The sequence below is a fragment of the Rhinopithecus roxellana genome, chromosome 11, assembly GCF_007565055.1.
Source record: "Rhinopithecus roxellana isolate Shanxi Qingling chromosome 11, ASM756505v1, whole genome shotgun sequence".
Classification (NCBI taxonomy): Eukaryota; Metazoa; Chordata; class Mammalia; order Primates; family Cercopithecidae; genus Rhinopithecus; species Rhinopithecus roxellana.
In genome coordinates, this window is record NC_044559.1 from 110,699,463 (window position 1) to 110,713,404 (window position 13,942).

The following is a 13,942-nucleotide window of genomic DNA, read 5'->3' on the forward strand; positions in this document are numbered from 1 at the left end:
TAGTGGGAAACTTCTAACATACTACTCTTCATCTGTGATAGATCATATAGCTAAAAAAAGAATAAGGATAAAACTGTACAATATAATTTATAAAATTGAACCAAAAGATAATCAAACTCCGCTTTCTACAGGAAATATATCTTTTTGTTTATTCAGAAAATATTTATTCATTCCATCCATTGTTTATCCTGATCTTCTGGAACAACACTTTGCATATAGCATGCATATGATAAATGTTTATTTAAATAGTAAGCAGAGTGTGCCTTTCCAAGATTTAATAGAACACTTGTACAAATTGATCCTATACCAGGCCTTAAAGAAAATGCAATACTAGTCCAAAGCAAAGTTTGCATTTTTAACTATAAATGAAAAATGTTAGGATGTATTATCATTATTATTACTATTATTAAGGGTCTTGCTCAGTTACCCAGGCTGGAGTGCAGTAGCATGATCACATCTCACTGCAGCCTCAAACCCCTGGGCTCAAGTGATCTTCCTTCCTCAGCTTCCCAAGTAGCTGGGACTACAGGTACACAACACCATGCATGGCTCATTTTTTAAACATTTTGTGTAGAGATGGGGGGGTCTTGCTCTGTTGCCTAGGCTGGTCTTGAACTCCTGGTGTCAAGTGATCTTCTCACCTCAACCCCCCAAAGTGCTAGGATTACAGGTGTGAGCCACCACGCCCAGCCCCAAAATGCTACAAACTAAAATGAGGAACTTTGAGCTCTGGGTCCTGACTGAGAAAGATGATCTGGGGGCTCCCTGCAGGTCCTTCCTTCAAAGCATTGGCCCAATATGCTAATGTAGTTAAGAGACTAAAATACTAGCTGCATAAGACTGAAATGGAAAAAATGATAAATTAACCTATCTATAGTAATATAAAATGATGGTGCATATTTATAGCTTTCATAATACTTATCAACACATTTCAAGGAGGGTATAATAAACAAGAGGAAGTCCAGAAGAGGTAAGAGAATGATCCCAGAATGGCCTGAGGACATGTGTGGAGAAAGACTAAACAAGATCTGAATTCTCCGGTCTGAAAAAGTGATGTTTGAAGGGAACATAATGCGATCACAGATGACATACATGAAGTAAATACAGTTAGTCATTAGATTCTAACATAAAGACTGAGGAGACACAACTTCAAACTGGAATTTAGTTATTTTAGAGCTAACATAAGGAAGTAGAATCAGAAAACATTAAGTGCCAGAAAGGATTTAAAGACCATCTGCTTGAATTCCTTTGTATTACAAATAAAGAACCAATTTCAACAAATGATGCTAGGAAAAATTTATATCTACATGAAAAAGAATGAACTGGGACCATAATTTTATACCCTAGATAAAAATAAACTCAACGTATCAAGACCTAAATGTAAGAGCTACAACTACAAAACTCCTAGAAGAAAACACAGGGCAAAAGCTTTATGATATTTGGTAATGAGTTATTGGGTACGACACCAACAGCAAACAGCATAGGCAACAAAATAGATACATTGGATTGCATCACAATTTAAAACTTTTGTGCATCAAAGCACACAATCAACAGAGTGAAAAGGCAACCCATAGAATGGGAGAAACTATTTTCAAATAATATCTGATAAGGGGTTAATATCCAGAATATATGAAGAACTTGTGTAACTCAGCATCAAGAAAACAACCCGATCAAAAAATGGGAGAAGGACTTGGATATCTCCAAAGGAAATATGCAAGTGGCCAATAAGCACACAAAAAAGATGCTTGAAGTTGCTCATCATTAGGGACATGCACATAAAAAGCACAATGAGACAGCACCTCACACCCATTAGGATGGCTACTATCAACAAACAGAAAATAACAAGTGTTGGCCAGGATGTGGAGAAATTGGAACTCTTGTGCATTGGTTATGGGAATATTAAATGGTACAGCTGCTACAGAAAAAGATATGGCAGTTTCTCAAAAAAATTAAAAATAGAAAATGGGTGTGGTGGCTCACACCTGTAATCCCAGCACTTTGGGAGGCTGAGGCAGGTGGATTGTCTGAGGTCAGGAGTTCGAGACCAGCTTGGATAACATGGTGAAACCATGTCTCTACTGCAAATACAAAAATTAGCTAGGTGTGGTGGTGCGCACCTGTAGTCCCAGCTACTTAGGAGACTGAGGCAGGAGAATTGCTTGAAGCCAGGAGGTGGAGGTTGCAGTGAGCCGAGATCACACCATTGCACTCCAGCCTGGGTGATAGAGTGAGACTGTCTCCAAAAAAAAAAAAAAAAAAAACTAAAAATATAATTACCATATGATTCAGTAACTCCAATTCTAGGTACATATCCAAAAGAATTGAAATCAGGGACTCAAAGAGGTATCTGTACACCCACATTCTTAGCAACATTATTCATGTTAACCAAAAGGCAGATGCAACCAACTGTCCATCCAGGGTTGAAAGGATAAACAAAATGTGGTCTTTACAGACAATGGAATATTCTTCGGCTTTAAGGGAGGAAATTGTGACACATGCTACAACATGAATGAACCTTGAGGACATCATGCTAAGTGCAATGCATTTGCAAAAGGACAAATGCTATATGATTCCACATATATGAGGGATCTAGAGTCATCAGATTCATAGGGACAAAGAATAGTGATTGCCAGGAGTTTGCATGAAGAAGGAGTAGGAATTATTGTTTAATTGGTGTACTTTTAGTTTTGCTAAATGAAACGATTTCTATGGATGGACAGCACCACAACAATGTGAATACATTTAATGCCACTGAACTCTACACTTAAAAATGATGAAGATGGTAAATTTCATATTTGTATTTCACCACAATTTTAAAAACAAGAATAGGATTGATTCCTTTTCTTCAAGCAAAACCGCTCCACTTCTTGGGTTCTCCATTCCTGTGAGTGGCATCCTTTTACTTGCAGCTGTCTAAGCCAGAAACCTGGCCTCATCCTTAGTGTAGCCTTCTTCCTTTTTCAAGTAACGTAGTCATTCAAAAATACTCACACATGTGCTGGTGGTTCTCCTTGCAAAGTGCCTCGAGCCAATCCCGAACACCACATCTCTGTTTCAGGGCACCTTCACATCTCACCCAGGTGACTACAGCAACCCCCTTTTGGTCTTCTGTGTCTGGTGCTAAACATTTCCAATCTGTTCTCCACTCTGCAACACGAGTTCTCTTAAGTGAAAATGTGTGATGTTCCCTCCCTTCTCTGAGTAACTTCAATGGCTCTTTGTTGCCATTAAAATAAAGTCCAAAATCCTTAACTGGGCTAATAATGTCCATGAGCACTGGGCTCCTCAGTACATGCATAGCCTGAGTGTTCAGTGTTCTGTGGCATTCTGGTCATTAGCCATTCTGAAAGCTTTCGGTTCTGGAACTTACCATGTTGTCCCTCCTCTGGCTTTTATACACAGTGGTCTTTCTCAGAACCACTTCTCCGCCTCCATCCTGTCTGAACCTTCTTTGACCAGACAATTTATCTTATTTACTCTAGGTCCTAGCTTGTTAATCACTGATTTCAGGAATATTTTTCTGATCCAGATCTGTGCCGGGAGCCTTGCTGGGTGATCCTGTGTTTCCATCATTAATCACTTTGAACACTGCATTGTGATTGCCTGTTTACTTTCCTGTTCTGGGTGAGGGCTCGATAAGAAATCATGAGTAAATGAATATATACATTGTTCTGCAGAAGTTGTAGTTCACCCAAAATCACTTAAGTAGGTTGTTACAATGCCAGTAGTGGAACTAGTACTAGAACTCTAGTACCAGGAACTCTGTCCAGCATACTTTCCAGTACTATGGCACATGATGGGTAGGCATCATCAAACTACCACCTCAAAATGAGTGAGAACAGAATTAGAATGACCCAGCCACATTTGATACATATAAATACTCTCCAAAGAGACGCTGTGATATGCAAACATTTTAGGTGTAACATTGTCTATGTCTCCCCATTTTACTTCTCTTTGGGTCTCAATTAGCTAAGGACTGGGATAGCAGGAAAAGAGAACTGACCAGCTATGATAATGTCTAAGTTCCATCTGATAGAATACTGTATAAACCAACTTTTGCCAATATTAAAAAAACCTTGATTTCATAACCAGTCTCTCAAATAGGCATTTATATTGTAACTCATGAGGCCCCTCTATGCACACTACATACTGGACAGTGAAATCTTGCTTACTGCATTAAAGCTTTGCCTTGAAGAAATCCAGTGTGTGCTGAAAAGGAAGTGTTTCCCATAGTATACACATAGATAGATATATAGATGTGAGTATATATGTTTAGCTATAAATCACTTAAAATAGTCAATGCTGTCGTCATTTATAAAAGTAGTGGTGCAGAAGGGGAAAAATAAAATCACATCTTTTATTAGATAAAAGACTCCAAATACACATAAATTAAAACTATAATTTCATCTTCTGTACTTGTGATGTAATTAATCTCTCATATTTTACAGATTTATGTCAACTTGTCACTGAAATGTAAATTGTATTATGTATATAGTATGAGCATATTGTTTTTCACAGCTATGTAACATGGTGCTACTAGACTCCAGCTGAAACTTGGAGATTACTTTATAGATATCATTGTGAATGGGGATTTCTTCAATGCTTTCAGGTTCACAAACAATACATACATTCTGTGTAATTCCAAATTCAAGCAAAATAAAGGCTTAAAACTTAATATAGAAATGAATTGTTTTTTGAAAAATAGGATAATGAAATCATATTGAGTTCTTCATATCCTTGACAAATCTCTAACTCATTGGAAGTGAAATGAGTTTGGACTTAAGTAGTAAATATAGCACTATTCTCAAATGGTTTTTTAAAAGCAGACAAATACTCTAGGGTTTGTTAGTACTAATCAAAATTGAGACAAGAGGAATTATATATGCTTTGTTTATATAAAATAAGATATGGCAGGGTGCGGTGGCTCATGCCTGTAACTCAAAGTAGGCAGATTGCTTGAACCCAGGAGTTCTAGACTAGCCTGGGCAACATAGTGAAACCATGTCTCTACAAAAAATACAATTAGCCAGGCATGGTGGTGCACGCCTGTAGTTCCAGCTACTAGGAAGGCTGAGGTGGCAGAATCACTTGCAACCTGGGGAGCTTGAGGCTGCAGTGAGCTGTGATCATGCCATTGCTCTCCAGCCTGAGCAATAGAGCGAGACCCTGTGTCAAAATAAATAAAATAAAATAAAATGAGACATACGATCATAAGCTGCTTTAGTAATGGCTTTTGCCGCATTCTTCTGAATATCAGGAATTGTAGAGTTTTCTGCAAATGACAGGAGCTTTTTAAGACCCCCTGTCTGCTGAATCTGCACCATAGAATCCATGTCTTCAAGGCAATTGGCTATCACTGCAAGTGCTTCTATATGAAGGTCATTCAATTCCTAATAATAAAAGCAAATACAACTTTAGAAAGTTGTACTAAAAGAAAGGTACATTTCCCAAATTTGACTACAAGAGGAAATAAAGTCAGTCAGAACACAATGTAATGAATTTTGTTGTGACAGAGGCCCCAGGGAACAGGAGTTCTGCTTATCAAAGTAACATCACTCTTCTTGGCCGTGTGCCCTGTCTCTTCTCCTTTCCCTTACTCCAAAATGTGTTATGGATAAAAAGTAATGCTAGGGAGGAAACTTCCAGAAATCGTAGTCAATGAAGTTGCTCATCCAGTCTTCCACAAAAAACTATTTTGAAATCCGGAGAAAATATTTTTTTAAAAGCAAGACAGAAGCTGATGAAAATATATACTTTAAAATAATTTGTGACTGTAAGAGAAGTATTGCGAGTGTGTGGCCGTCTTGCCTGAGGAAATCTACTGAATCCCCACAGCTATAGAAAACTGCAGTTTTACCTAAATAGCTAGAAATGTAAAGGGGAAATCCCAAAAGTGAGAAATGTTCGAAAGGATAATCCACCATCATGAAGGGAAGGAACTCACTTTCACAGCAAATACATTGTGGCCAATGTTCATGGAATTCACTGGTTTGACCATGTTGCCCACCATCCTGAAGCAGCTGGCTTGATAGACTGGCCTTTTGAAGACTCAGTTACAGCACCAGCTAGTTGGCAATACCTTTCAGGGCTTGGGCAGGGTTCTCCAGAATGCTGTATATGCTCTGAATCAGTGTCTACCATATGGTGCCATTTCTCCCATAGCCAGGATTTGTGGGCCCAGGAAGGGTAAACATTACCTAAGAATTTTGCATCTTCTTCTGGGGTAAGCATTGGGAAATATTTGGTTGTATATAGGATAGTTGTATTATGTTAGGTAAAAGTATGATCTCATCATTGTCTTTATTTGAAGATTATGATTTAAGATGCATATGGGTACCAAACTGACAAGGAGAAAACTTGCGATGAATTTTTATCTGGGCCACAGTACCCAAATATTTGGCCAAATATTATGTTTGTGAAAGTACTTTTTATATGAAATTAATGTTTAAAACAGACGTTGAGTAAAGCAGATTACCCTCCATGATGTGGGTGGACCTCATCTAGTCAGTTGAAGGCCTTAATAGGAAAAGACTGATCTACCTGGCCACAGAGGGAATCCTGCCCGTAGAGCACCCCTGGACTCAAATTACAGCACTTCTCTGGGTCTTCAGCCTACTGGTCTAACCTGTGGATTTTGGACTTGCCAAGCCTCCAAAATCACATGAGCTGATTCCTTAAAGCAACTACTCACCCACCCCCTCAACACACACCCACTGATATGGTTTGGTTCTGTGTCCTCACCCAAATATCATCGCAAATTGTGATCTCCAGGCAAATTAAATAACATAATCCCCATGTGTCAAGGGAGGGACCTGATGGGAGGTGATTGGATCATGGGGGCAGCTCCCCCATGCTGTTCTCGTGACAGTGAGTTCTCGTGAGATCTGATGGTTTTATAAGTCTTTGACAGTTCCTCCTTCACATGCTCATCTGCTGCCATGTAAGATGAGTTCCCCTCCTGCTATGATTATAAGTTTCCTGAGGCCGCCTTAGCCACTAGGATCTGTGAGTCAATTAAACCTCTTTTCTTTATAAATAACCCAGTCTCAGGTGGTTCTTTATAGCAGCGTAAAAACGGACTAATACAGCCATATACACAGGCACACGTACAATATACATGCATCATGTTCTGTTTTTCTAGAGAACTCTATGGTATAACCCAAAATCTGAGTATAAACTATTCCCAGACCTCTGACTGACCACTAAACTATACACGCATGGAGGAGATCCCAGGGACCCTGGTGAAAATAAACAGGCAAGGACTAAAAAGCATTATATCTTATCCTTGAAGAGGGAGCTGTGCTAGGTGAGATTATTAATTCACTGCTTTTAAATACGGTGCATTCCTCAATCCATGCGCAGCTCGTCTGGCGGAGTGCTGAAACCTTACTGGTCTGAGGTGTTAGAGGTCAGAGCCTGAGACTGATAGAGGTGCCACAGGTGACCGCCAAACTGTAGAAGCTCTGGGGAAACCTCCATGGAATCAGGCTAAAAACAGCAGCAACCAGAAACTATAAGAACTGAGCAGAGATACCAGCTGCACCACTAGTGAGACAAAGTGTGTAGTTCACCACCTACTAGAGCAAAATTGCCACAATCCTCAGACGGGCACAACAGAATCTGGAATCACTGGAAAGTATTATCTACAATGCTCATTCTTAACCATGCAAAAAGGAAACAGGAAAGTGACTCAAAGTCAGAGAAAAAGGCAGTCAATAGAAATCTACTCTGATAGGGCCAGATGTTGGTGGATTAAGTAATTAAAGACTTTAAAGCAGCTATGATAAATATGTTCACAGAGGAAAGCTCAATAGAGAAATGACACTTCAAACATGGAAATTTAAGACTTGAAAAGTACAAAAACTAGAAAGAAAAAATCACCAGATGGACTAAACAGCAGATAAGAGATGCCAAAAGAATCAGATAAATTGAATAGAGATCAAAAGACGTTATTTAATCCAGAAAATTGAAGAAAAATGAGCAGAGCTTTAGAGTCTTGTAAAATATCAAGCGAGACAACTTATGTGTAATTGGGCTCCAGAGGGAAAGAAGGAATAGGAAAAATATTTGCATAAATAATGACTGAAAAATTCCATGATTGGCAGAAAACACTAATTTACAGATCTAAGAAGGTCAAGCACCCCAAGCAGGATATACAATTATATCACTTCTATGCAGAAGAGAAATGCAGAAAGCCAAAGATAAAGAGCAAAGTGTTAAAAGCAGTCAAAGAAAAGTGACACATCATGTACAGGAAGATAGTTAAGCTTAATGGTTGAATTTTCATTGGAAATATTGGCATTCAGAAGAAATTTTAAAACGCTAAAAAGAAAAAACTAGCAGCCAAGAATTTTGAATCAAGCAAAAGTATCTTTTCAAAATTAAAGGCAAAAGGAAGCTACTTCCAGATAAATTTAAAAGACAGAATTTATGCCATTATATTCACACTATAAGAAATGCTAAATGAGGTTCTCCAGAAGGAAATGACCCTGATGACAATGTGGATCTACAGGAAAAAATGAAAAGCATCAGAAATCATAAATATGTGAGTAAATATAAAATATTCAATATTGATGGACAGATGAATATATGCATAAGTACTAGACAAACACATATGAATGTATAATCCTTAATATCTTGAGGACACATGATATGGGACTCTTCAAAACAATTATTACATTGTGTGGTTGGGTTTATAATGGACATAGATATAAAATATGTAACAATATTAACAACAGGAAAAGTAAGTAGAGATATTGTTAAAAGGTTCTAGTATTTTACTTGAAGTAGTTCAATATTAAGTCTAGACTATTATAAGTTAAAGTTAAGTTGCATATTGTAATCACCACAGCAACCACTAAAAACAGAACAAAGAAATATAGCAAAAAAGCCAAGAGAAGAATTACAACGTTAACACTAAAAAAATTAACACTACAGGGGCTGGGTGCAGTGGCTCATGCCTGTAGTCCCAGCACTTTGGGAAGCCAAGGCAGGAGGATCACCTGAGGTTAGGAGTTTGAGACCAGCCTGGCCAACATGGTGAAACCCCCCTTTCTACCCAAAATACAAAAATTAGCTGGGTGTGGTGGCACATGCCTGTAATCCCAGCTACTTGGGAGGCTGAGTAGGAAAATCACTTGAACCCAGGAGGTGGAAGTTGCAGTGAGCCAAGATCGTGCCACTGCAATGCAGCCTAGGTGACAGAGCAAGACTCCATCTCAAAAAATAATTAACACTACAAAAGGCAGGAAGAGATGAACTGTGGAATAAAGCAACAGATCAGACAAATAAACAAATGGCAAGCTTAAATATAACCAAATCAATCATTATATGATACTTGAAAACTAAGCAAAAGGTAATTAAGTAGAAACTGACATATTAATATGTGTTCACTCCATATACGTATATTATCTCTTTAGTTCCTTTTAAAAAGTGTTTTATATTTTTTAGTGTATGGATTTTGCAAAAATTTTGATAAATTTATCTCCAAGTAGTTCATATTTTAGGAATGTATTATAAGTCCAATTGTACTTTTCTTTTGCTGTTTTGTTCATTGCTCACATATAGAAATATACATTTTTATGTATTGAACTTTCATCCTGTGACCTTGATAGATCTATTTATTAGTTCTAGTAAGTTTCTGTAGTCTTCTTAGGATCTTCTGTATATGTGGTCATGCAATCTGAACAAATATAGATGCAATCTGTGAATAAATACAGTTTTACTTCTTCCTTTCCAGTTTGTTAGTCTTTTTGTTTGTTTGTTTGTTTGTTTGTTTTTGTGAGATGGAGTCTTGCTCTATTGCCAGGCTGGAGTGCAGTGGTGCGATCTCGGCTCATTGCAACCTTCAACTCCCTGGTACAAACGATTCTTTTGCCTCAACCTCTCGAGTAACTGGGATTACAGGCACTTGCCACCATGCCCAGCTAATTTTTGTGTTTTTAGTAGAGATGGGGTTTCACCATGTTGGCCAAGATGGTCTCGATCTCCTGACCTCATGATCCACCCACCTCAGCCTCCCAAAGTGCTGGGATTATAGTGTGAGCCACTGTGCCTGGCCCCAGTTTGTTAGTCTTTTGTGTTATTTATTTATTTGGCCTTATTGCCCTGGTTCCAACCTCCAGGACAATGCTGAATAAAAATGATGGGAGCAGACACCTGTGCCTTGTACCTACTCTTAGGTGAGGATGGGGACAAGCATTTTTATTTTTCACTCTCTATATTTTTGTATTCTTTGAATTTTTCCCATTAGAATATATACATATCAGTTCTTAAAAAATCCTTCTCACATATTTCCTAGCTCTAACCATAGGCAAGTTATTCAACCTCTTTGAGAGGCATTTTTCTTATTTGTATAATAGGATTAATGCTATAATAGGCATATATGATTATATACGTAATGATACAATTATCAATACTTTCATTTCATAGATAAAAATATCATCACATTCCTCAAAGAATTACAAATTTAATAAAATCACAATGCCTGCCACCTAGTAGGTGCTTCCATCCCCTTTCCTAATTAAAAAAAGACAGGTAAAATATCAGATAGGTGAGAATACTGTGACATATCAGATAAATCCTGTGGTTAGTCACTTTCTACCTGTGTGACATAAGGCAAATTAAGTAACATTTCTGGTTTTAGTTCCTCTTTTAAATAGGATAAAATGTTTGCTATACAGTGTTACTAGGATTTTGCATCACAAATGTAATTACAGGGGATCACATATGGGATCCACGAATCAAAGGCAGGTAGGTCCACATAACTGGGAACACGCTTGTGCCATCTCTGCTCTTTTATATTGTACTTCATTTTCCCCGTGCTGTATAATCAAACTGAGTTCTGGTTTTTTTAGAAAAAATTTAACAATTGGATAGTTTGAAACATAATACAAAGTTATTACTCCATTGTACTCCTTCAATATGTTCCTATCTCTGGAATCTCTAAGAGGTACTTCAAGTAGATTTCTGTTATTAGAATTAATTTAATTTACTAAATATTGAAGTAGGGATACTGGATCTGAAATCTGTTTATTACTGTTTCACTAAGGAGTTAGTGGCTAATGACACTGGACACATTCAGAAGCGATCTGAACCACTCAAGTCAATTAAATGGTTTTCAATAAACTGCTAGATGAGTTTTTGTAACCAAGAGATCCTAGAAGGCACAGATATTCTTAAAGTTTGATTCTTAAGGAGCTTATTAGCAACTATGGACATTTAGCTCCAATATTATTAAAATGTATATAGAAGGTAAATTATGCTTCTGCTTTATCCCAGAGAAAACCATAATGAAGGTTAAAAGACTCACCCTAGGGGTTTTAGGAAATCAAGAGGAAGATCATAGACAAGAATTTAAAAATCTTAAGTCTGATAAACCAGAAGACTTTTAAAATTAGTTTATAATGGCCCCTACAATTAGCCTGATTTAAACAGGCCAATAAACTTAATGTAGCAATAAGCAAATTAATCCATTACACTTAATACACATTAAATATAATAAAAGTTCATTTTAAACATTCGGGAGGGATACATTTCCTCGTAGAAAGTCAAATGAATGAAACTAAATACCTTAGTTTCTAGGATCTTAATAAGATGGTCCAATCCTTGACTGTCTCTTAGCATTGTTCGAGACTCCTTATCATTTGTAATAACACCTAAGGTTTTGAGAGCCAACAACTGAATCACTGGATATTCTGACTTCAAGAGATCTAAGATAGGAGGTATTGCATTTAGTTCTTGAAGTGTAGTTCGACACTGAAAATCCTGCCACAAAATACAGATAATCCAAACAATATTTTTTTAAGCAAAATACATTCTCAAGAATGGAGAAATTCTGTTTTCTAACACAAGAACATAAGTTATAATTTTCCCATCTTTTACTCCAGATTCCCTTCCAAAATAACTCACAAAAATAAGAAATCTTTCAATTGACAACACCAAAATTTATTTTAACTGTAATATGTAGACATTGTCTACAACAAAATATACATGGTCTATGTCTTTTGTAGTATCTATTGTTTATTATACAGCAAATTCTGATTACTCTAAACAGCATTATAATAAAATCTATGCATAATGAAATTCTTTTCACACTTGGATACACTGCTTCAAATAGTAATTAATACAATGATATGGCATTGATTCCTTATTATCTCATTCAAATGGATTGTTTATGAAATACCTATTAGCATGCAGTACTGTTGACAGGCCCTCTGCATGCAAATTTAAAGCAGGTTTATTCAGATACATGACCTTTATTTAAGACATTTACACAATCAAGAGGTCATTGTAATCCAGACAATTGTTGTGCTTATATGTCTGTGATTCTGTGTGAGTGAAGAAGTGGGTGGTTGGGGGAGCTTAAGAAAACAAGCCAAGAAGCCATGAAACGCTCCCAAACTCTTTTAAGACAAGACACCTTTAATCAAAACATGGTAAATATAAAATAGTATATTTTATATTTATACTTTTTTTATATTTTACTATTTTACTATATATATTTATAAGGCAGAAAATGTTCCAATTGTAGCTTAGCTTTCCCCTGTCCATCCTTCAGTTGATCACTAATATTCAGCTTCCTTTAGACACAACTGTAGGTTGCTTTTTGTCATGGATTGAATTGTATCCCCCCAAAATAAATGTTGAAGTCCTAACCCCAGTACCTCATAATGTGATCTTATTGAAAACAGGGTCATTGCAGATGTAATTGGTTAAGATGAGGTTGTCCTGGAGTAAGGTGGGCCTTTAGTGGTGTCCTTGTACAATTAGTGTCCTTAGGGGAGAGAGATGACAGAGGGAGAGCTTGCTGGAATGCAACCACAAGCCAAGGGATGCTACCAATGGATGGCCACTACATGCAGATGGGAAGAGGAGAGGAAGGATCTTATGTAGTCTCAGTGGGGATGTGGTCCTACTGACACCTTGATTTTGAACTTCTGGCCTCCAGAACTGTGACTGTCTGTAGTTTTAAGCCACCTAGTTTGTAGTACTTTGTTACAGCAGCCCGAGGAAACTAATACACATTTTTAAGCCAGTACTGCTGTTAAGAACTGTGGGGGTAATTATTTTGATTTCTTCTTGATTAAAACAATAGGGAAATATTGCTGTAAGGAGTCTTTGGATTTAAAACACAAATATGCTTATAGGAATATTTAATCAAATGAGGTAAAGCCAAAGTAACGGGAGAAGGGAAAAGAGGGACTGAGCTTCCTCTTTAGGATGTCTTTTTTAGGGAGGGAGGGGGAGTGGCAACTGCATGCTGGGCCAGGAATTTTGCTTTTGCTGCCTTTTGACATGAGCCTGTTTGTCTCTCTCTGCCTGGATACGTTGCCTCTCCATTAATCCTCTCTTCACTCTCGTTTTGGTATCTCCTCATTTCTTACTCTATTGATGGCCATTTAAAATTTGTGTCTTTCCAATTTCAGGTGATCTAAAGTTCATCAAATGTGCATGATAATTGTTAAGGAATCTAAGCAGCAGAGAAAGCTGTTCAAAGCAGCAGGAAGCTGACCTGCTGTGGGCGTGAGGGTGTGTGCGTGTGTGTGTGTGTGTGTGTGCGTATGTATGTGTGTTCCCAGGGTGGGGGTTCAAAGGACAGGACTGTAGGGGAGGGGAAGGTTGGCAGTTTCTTTCCATGACAAAGGAAAACAGCAGAGTGAGGTGGTGTCTTGCTATTGTGGACAATGAATTCTGTTCTGCATACTCAGATCATTAGATTTTTAGCAACAAATAAGCCTAAACCAAAATCTCAGTACATTGAATAGGGTATATATTACATCCGATGTGCTTAGACCACCAGGGTTCAATCAATAGTAACTGCCCAGGTTCCGCATATTAGATTTCTTGTTTCAAAAGAAGTACATTTTATTTGCATGCCATTCTATTCTTTAAAAATAGAAATACATTTCCAAAATACTTTTTCATAGAAAACAATGACTTA

The 13,942-nt window shown here is 37.4% G+C and overlaps 1 protein-coding gene across 4 annotated transcripts in view; it reads right to left on the reverse strand.

The window, feature by feature from the left end:
• The window catches only part of ARMC3 (armadillo repeat containing 3), a 123,982-nt gene that overhangs the window by 66,134 nt on the left and 43,906 nt on the right, over positions 1-13,942 (reverse strand). For 3 of the 4 annotated variants that reach the window (XM_010367559.2, XM_010367557.2, XM_010367560.2), the window contains exons 7-8: positions 11,572-11,766; positions 5,207-5,390 (exon numbers count right to left, since the gene is read on the reverse strand). In XM_010367559.2, the coding sequence (XP_010365861.1) occupies positions 5,207-5,390; positions 11,572-11,766 (379 nt within the window). The remainder of the gene's footprint in view (positions 1-5,206; positions 5,391-11,571; positions 11,767-13,942) is intronic. The other variant, XM_010367561.2, reaches the window with a different exon arrangement.